Source organism: Wasmannia auropunctata, unplaced genomic scaffold (genome assembly GCF_000956235.1).
Source record: "Wasmannia auropunctata unplaced genomic scaffold, wasmannia.A_1.0 LD335828.1, whole genome shotgun sequence".
NCBI classification, from domain to species: Eukaryota; Metazoa; Arthropoda; class Insecta; order Hymenoptera; family Formicidae; genus Wasmannia; species Wasmannia auropunctata.
In genome coordinates, this window is record NW_012027062.1 from 3045842 (window position 1) to 3053207 (window position 7366).

The following is a 7366-nucleotide window of genomic DNA, read 5'->3' on the forward strand; positions in this document are numbered from 1 at the left end:
CGTCGAGAGGCTATTATAATCAACGTGTTTTTTCTATTCTAAAACGGTCTAAAAATTTATTTTAATGTAATAAACGTTAAAATATTCTCTATATCTCTATTTTTTATATAAAAATATTGAGAATTTTAGAAATAGAAAAATAATCAGATTTATTTTATTTAATATTGCAATCAATTAAATAGAGATCTTAATCTGCACACTCAATCTTTTTTATATTCAAAAATATATATATTATGGTATATATATATTTTTTTTTTATCATCTGCAACTATTTGAAATGAATTAACTGCATTTATTTCTGGATTTATCTCGATGTTTTTCTTCGCGATTGTTCAATGATCACAACTACTTTGCAACCTTCGATCGATAATGCACATTACACTGCATTGTTATTAGGATCGTATACAAGTATCGCTTGTAACATCAATGATCGATGATGCACATTGTTACGGGGTCGCACAGGAGAAATCACCAACAACGTATCTTTGATCGACAACTCGATTCTCCTTTACGTGCCACGTGCTAAGTTTCAAGGTGCTATGTCGAGGGAAAGTCCAGAATCGATCGACATTAGAGATTCCTTTAACGCAACGATGTGGCTTTAACTAGCAGTAAAGAATTGGTTGATTATAATATAAATCGAATGATATATGTGAAATATTTCTATTTTATCATCTCTGTCAGTTAATTTAATAAGACTAAAACTTATTGTTAATTTCGTGTATCAGTTGTTAGGCTTTCGTTTTTTTTCTCCGAGTGGAGAAGCTTTCATGCAAGTACTAAATACGGATATTATATCGGTACAATTATCATTGGTATCTCGTCCGGCGCTACGTCACTGAGGTGATCGCTCGATTTATCGACTTGAAAGAAAAGAAGGAACGGAATTTCCCTTTAATGAGTGAAAGTCGTCAGGCCGTAACTAAAATCGAAATCTTCGGAATTCTCTTCTCAATTTAATCTTAATGACTGTACACGTAATAACGAATCCAAATATGTCTCTCTCTAGATCTCTTGCATGTCAGAAGTCGAAATACAAAGGAATTCGCAAGATTTACAGATAAAATTGACACGTACATATTTTGCGCGGAGAGACATGATGTACAGATAACGACTAGTTATAAGCAGTTACGAATGGAGTTAATTAGCTATAAATATTGTAACAGGATAGATTGCCATCCGTTACTTGTCCGGCTAAATATAACACGATCGCAATAACAAGTCATAATTATTGTTATGTCAACGTAACTACAGGTAGCTGACAAATATTTTTGTCTGTAATACTATAAATAAGTATATATTTTCAATAGTTGAAATGTGAAATCTATATGATTACAAAATTATATTAACTTTGAATTTATTTTTATTATCTATTGTCAGCTTCTCTTTAAGTCTCCGTGAACTCTTTTCTTTGTCATCAAGTTTTAATCTTTAAATCTAAGGGGATCCACCTATATATTAATCCAGAATAAAATTAAAGGGACGTCAGTTTTCCTTCAAAAAGTTTGTTTATTCTTCGCGACACGAGTTGACCGGCTTACACCGTCGAAGAGTCTATACAGCGAGTTGTTCTAGCTTCCTTGACGTATAATTCATAAGAATCACATTTATAGCAATAGATCGAATGCTCGTTCAAGACAAGAGATAATTCAAGGTCTACGAGAGGCCCGCCGCAGGCCACGCCGGTTCACACCCACGATCAACGGACGTGGACGTCATGTGCGTCATCCGAGAAGGAAAAAGGAAATACCGCGCGCGTCGGCTAACGGGGGTACATACGTACGTGTGTGATAAATCTACACACTAACGAACAGACATCCTTATCGCCGGGAATCGATTCATTATGTAACGCGCCGATCGTTAATTACTCGCGAACCCGCAATATGCAAATCACGCGCAGTAACGACGCGCGCGTTGTGCATTCGCACTTTAAGTACAAGCCAGCGCATACATAATACATTAACCGAAGCGTTCGATATTGCAAACAGTCTATCACGATCACTTCAAATCGGTCGATAGATCATTTCTAATTCGCAAGTCTGTCAGATGTTATTTTGTTTTTGGACATATGTACGCATGAAAATGTGACGACAAGATCATAGAAGGGAAAGAGATCAAAAAATTATTACAGCGAACAAAAAGGATTTTATTTATTATTTTTTACTGCTCACTTCCTTAATCCATTATCGCATGCAAGATATAATCGAATGCTAACAATAAGTGAATTTTCGAATTATAATCTATATCTTGAATTCTATGTATCTTCTATACCTTGAATATTATTATTGCTATTTTTAATCTTCTAATTTTAAAAGTTGTTTCGACGATCTTCGCGATTTAAGTACTTGATCAGAAAATATGTATCATGTCATAATGATTGCTATATTAATGCGAATTTGCTCATTGTAGTCAACCCAGACCTACATTCGCGTTACGTCGTACAATGTCATAATGGATTTCACTGAATTGCGATTTTTCAGTCGTGTTAACTGTTATATGTTAACTGTTCTCATACGACAAATATCTTTACTTATTGTCGATTAATGGCTATGTTCGATCTGTACATTTTGACGATTTTCGCATTTGATAGATTTTATAGATTAATCGCGTATTAAATCATGTTCTCAGCACTTCGAGACAGTGAGAAATACTCGATAAACATAACCAGCGTCATATGTTGGCAATTTCCTATAAGGGAAGCAGCGTAACACCTATTAGGCACGCGTTAGCGCAAAAGGAAAACTGACGAGCATTACCGCGAAAAGAATGAGATTTTTTTCTTTAACGTCCTCGAGTCGCCGAGAAATAATTCCTTCACGTTAAGTTTCGCCATTTCAACGAATTCGCGATCGCCTGTGAATCAGAACAGGAAGCTGCGCGAAACAGACCGCAATTGTATGGAAAAAATTCGGGCGATTCCTTAATAATTATCCTCGGAAATTCCAGCCATAAAAAAAGTCAATTTTTTTAAATTTATCTTTAATCTCTTATTTTCCCATACACAAACATACATTTTTTTTATACATAAATATAATTATATAAGTTGATAATTATAACTGACGATAAAATACAATACTACTTCAAAATATATAGTTTACGCGCAAATTAATTAAGAGAATATAAAAAACAATGATTGCAGCAATAATACAAATTATAATTCTTCACTGCAATAACGCTTAATAATTACAATGAGATTAAGCGTTATTGATTATATAAAGCATAAAAAAATTTAGTATAAGAATATTTAAAAAGTGTATATTTATCACACTTGATTTTTCAGTAGCCTGCTTTATGTATACCTTATGCTAAAAAATTATTTATATCTTTTGTTTGTATGGAAGTCGCATAATTTTGTAGTGCATTTCATAATTTTAGTCTTTTTGACTTATGTATATGATTGTTGCAGGTACTCAGTTAAAAGTACATTTGTCGTATAATTTTCTTACGTGCAATATTAAATAAGATAAATAAATTATTAATACTTTCCACGTTCTATTTTTTACACAATTCAAATGATGGGGTAACAACAATTATTTTATTATTGCCGCAATTTTATTATATATGCGACAAACGTTCTGCATGAAACGATGCAAATATTTACTATAAGTTTATCTCAAAATACACATTCCAAAATATCTAGATAAAAAATACACGCTTTATTTTTGTATAATTTTATTAGTTAGATAATAATGTGTAATTTAGCAGATATTTGCTATACATTTCAGCTATTTAATGCTCTCCACGTCGTGTCGCATTTAACGAGTCTCATGAATAAACTCGGTAATTAGATGGTTCATCAATGTCGATCAGTATAATATTAATATAGAATATACGAATAGAAATTATATCACAAATCTCGTCTACAATTGCCGACTTCTCTTTTTTAAACTTACTGCAATTTATATTGAAAATATACATATTATCGTAAAATCAAAATTTTAATCTTTATTGTCTGTAAAATAGCAATAATTTTATTCCATAAGGAAGTCGACAAAGATAAAAAATCGATTTTGTTAAATATTATATTAGCACACTAATTATATATTTTGGATGATAAATTTAGGTGTTTTGCACATACATACATTCGCAATTTATACTATTATTAAAATTAATCTCTGCACATACTATGTTTCCAAATAAATGTGATAAAATCCTATAAATCTCTAAAGCCATTCTTTGAAAATAATTACATTGAAATTATTTTAATAGAATGTAATGCTATGAAAAAATTAATAATATAATAATTGCCATTAAAATATATAATAAAAAATTATCCAAAATATATATTATGTCATCGACTTATATTTATATGTATAATTTTCGTGTAATAATAATATAATACATATAATGCTTCAAAGAATAACGCGATAGCATATAAGAATATGTGAAAAGAATTATATTTTTTTGCACAATTGACAGAGAGGAAGAGAGAAAATTTTTATACGTAAAATGAACCTTTATATTTTAAGATTTTTGAACATAGACCATTTGCATAACAAAAAAATATTTATAATTATTTATATATGAAGATGACGTATGTATATCCAGAAAATACTATTATTTTGTAAAATATTATCTGCTCTTTTGCCTCTGAATATATATTTATTTTAATTAATTTATTTAGGATTTTGCGAGTTATTACAACATACGACTAGAATTTTTTCGTAAGTATAAATAAATTATAAATATATATATATTCTGTGCAACACGTGTAATAAGAATGAATAAAAAGTTCGAATATATATAATGAAATTAGTGAAATTTAAATACATAACGAAAGTTAATATAAAGTAAAAATACAACATATTAACCAAAAATGTACAAACAATATAAATATGAAACTATGAAAACATCATTTCTCAACGACAATGGGCACATTATATTGCAAAATACTTATGAAATTTCCATTTTACAAAGAAACAAATTAAAATATATATCTGGATACAAATAATGAATATAACAAATAACATTTTGAAATAAAAAAATTCCGTAAATTAGTGCTTTTACAATAAATAACATTACAAATATGAATTTTAAATATTCAACACTACTACATATTAAAAATTGAAATATATTTACGATTATTGTACGTTTCTTTCTTTTCTCTCTCTCTCTTTCTCTCTGTCTTTATGTGAAAAATAGAAATTTTTTACTAATTTGTATAAAAATAAATTGTATAGAATAATTAAATTATTTAACAATTCTAATTTCTTTTTAAATGAAAGAGATGTATCCGCATCTCTCAAACGTACAAAACACAAAATGTACAAAATTTGTACAAAATATTAAAAAAATAATATTGTGTAATACTTCTCTATTTTTATCTTTATATAGAAGTATTAATTAATTATAATAGTTATATTATGTCTTTCCATTTCTTTTGTACACTTATTATTACGTACATTTGTTAATCGATTTCCACGAAACGTCATAAAACGCTCCACAAATCGTCGTCGATTTAATGATGGAATCATAATGTTGGTTTCCTTAGGCTCATCTTTCTGGCTAATCATAATTGAATCGGCAGACCTAATCATAATAATAAATGTATATTTCTTATAATAAAACAAAAAACTGAAAAGATTGAATTGGAAACAGTAATTCAATTCACTGTAGCTTATGCAATAAAAATTTTGTTATTTGTTTTTTTAAAATATCTAAAAACGACATGTTTTAGTTCATACATTAAATATTAAATATTAATATTCAATATTTGCTATTTAATACATACATTTGATATTTAATATTAAATAAATTTATTTGTTTTTTAAATTAGTCTTTTCAATGAAATTTCAAGAATTAATAAAAATGCAAAATTTGCAAAATAAAAATGATTTAAATATAATTATTTACGTAAAAAAGACAAAATTAAACGAAGTTTAGAGATTAAATTTTAATAGATTGTGAATGGATCGATTTATTCTCTTTACCATATAATTTACCGTATAATTTTAAATTACTTTAATTAAAAAACGAATCCTACCTGTTCTTTGCAGAAAAATCATCAGAAATGTGTAATGTCTTTATATTTAATGTCGATAGTTTTATCGATCTGTTGAAGGCTTTTATCTGAATCTTATTAGTTGTCGAGTCTATTGAATTATTAATATGAATAACTACAGAATGATTGAAGTTATCTTGTGCATTTCCAAGTCCATGTTCGAAAGATGAAGCAGAATTATTTAGGACAACGGACTCACTTGTCTCACTGTGTGTAAAGGATCTGTAATTTACTGTATTGTTATTGTCTGTTTAAAGATTCGAGTAAGAGCAATATGTAAAATAAATGTTTTTTTACACTCAATTTTATCAGTTCATTATTGTTAAATCATTTCTCACTGTAATTACTTAATGAGTTACCAGATAGATAATTTTTACGGTTTTTGAAAGAAATAATTACTAAAAATAATTAACTAGGACTCAATTAAAAATGAACAAATGAACTAATAAATTAATTAAAAATGAACAAATTAAAAATAATAATTAGGAATTGAAATTGATAATTAAGATATCTTACCTGACACTATTTTGCATAATTGAATTACAATCTTCTACAGCTTTTGATTGCATCTGGTATAATCTTTTATTGCGTGACGATTTTACTGGATTATTAGATGTGCTTTTGTTTGAAAGCGGGGAAACAACTTGTCTGATTTTCGATATCAGTGGCATATTATTTGGATTAGTTGAATTCTTAGCAAAAATTTGTCTTTTAGCACGTGTATCAGATAAAGATGTATTAATTACTTCAACTTCGAAAGCATGATTGTTAACTAAATAAAAAACATTATAATTAGCAACTTATTCATATATTTACAATTGGTTTTCTCATGTATGTTCTATTATTGCACAGTGAATATTTCAAATCAATAAACGGCGAATCACCACAAGCAGGTTTCAATTAGATAACATATTTTAACCTACCGTCCATTTCCTTTTTTCCCCTGCGATGCAATTTAATAATATAATAAACGATAGCTGCAGATGCTATTGTACCGCAAGTTATTGCTTTACACCAAATCGCCATTTCACTATCCGTAAATAAATTTCACTTTAGTGTAACGTGATCGCACGAATACGCACTGCTTGAAGGAAACGAGTGACAATAATAAACTATGCTTCTAAGCAAGCACTAAGCGAGCCCAGCCAAATATTTGAAATCCAGCCAGAAATGGTTGGTTGATCGACGTGGAATCAATATTGATCGACGTCGATTCGACATCAATCGATCAAACATTATAGCTGGAAAATAGAATGATTTTGGTACCTACCTAATATGATTTGCACACAAAATACTAGATTCTTAATTTTAACATATTATTATAAATGCAATGCAATAAATTATAATTTTATAAATAATAATTGT

At 28.6% G+C, this 7366-nt stretch overlaps 1 protein-coding gene across 1 annotated transcript; it reads right to left on the minus strand.

Annotated features, from left to right (window-relative positions):
• Window positions 1-5165: 5165 nt before the first annotated feature.
• LOC105455975 lies at window positions 5166-7111 on the minus strand. The gene is made up of 4 exons (XM_011699718.1): window positions 6925-7111; window positions 6518-6773; window positions 5984-6223; window positions 5166-5529 (listed from the first exon to the last, which is right to left on the minus strand). Exons 1-4 carry the CDS (start codon window positions 7025-7027, stop codon window positions 5340-5342), a joined length of 789 nt encoding a protein of 262 aa, XP_011698020.1. The 5' UTR covers window positions 7028-7111; the 3' UTR covers window positions 5166-5339.
• Window positions 7112-7366: the final 255 nt, after the last annotated feature.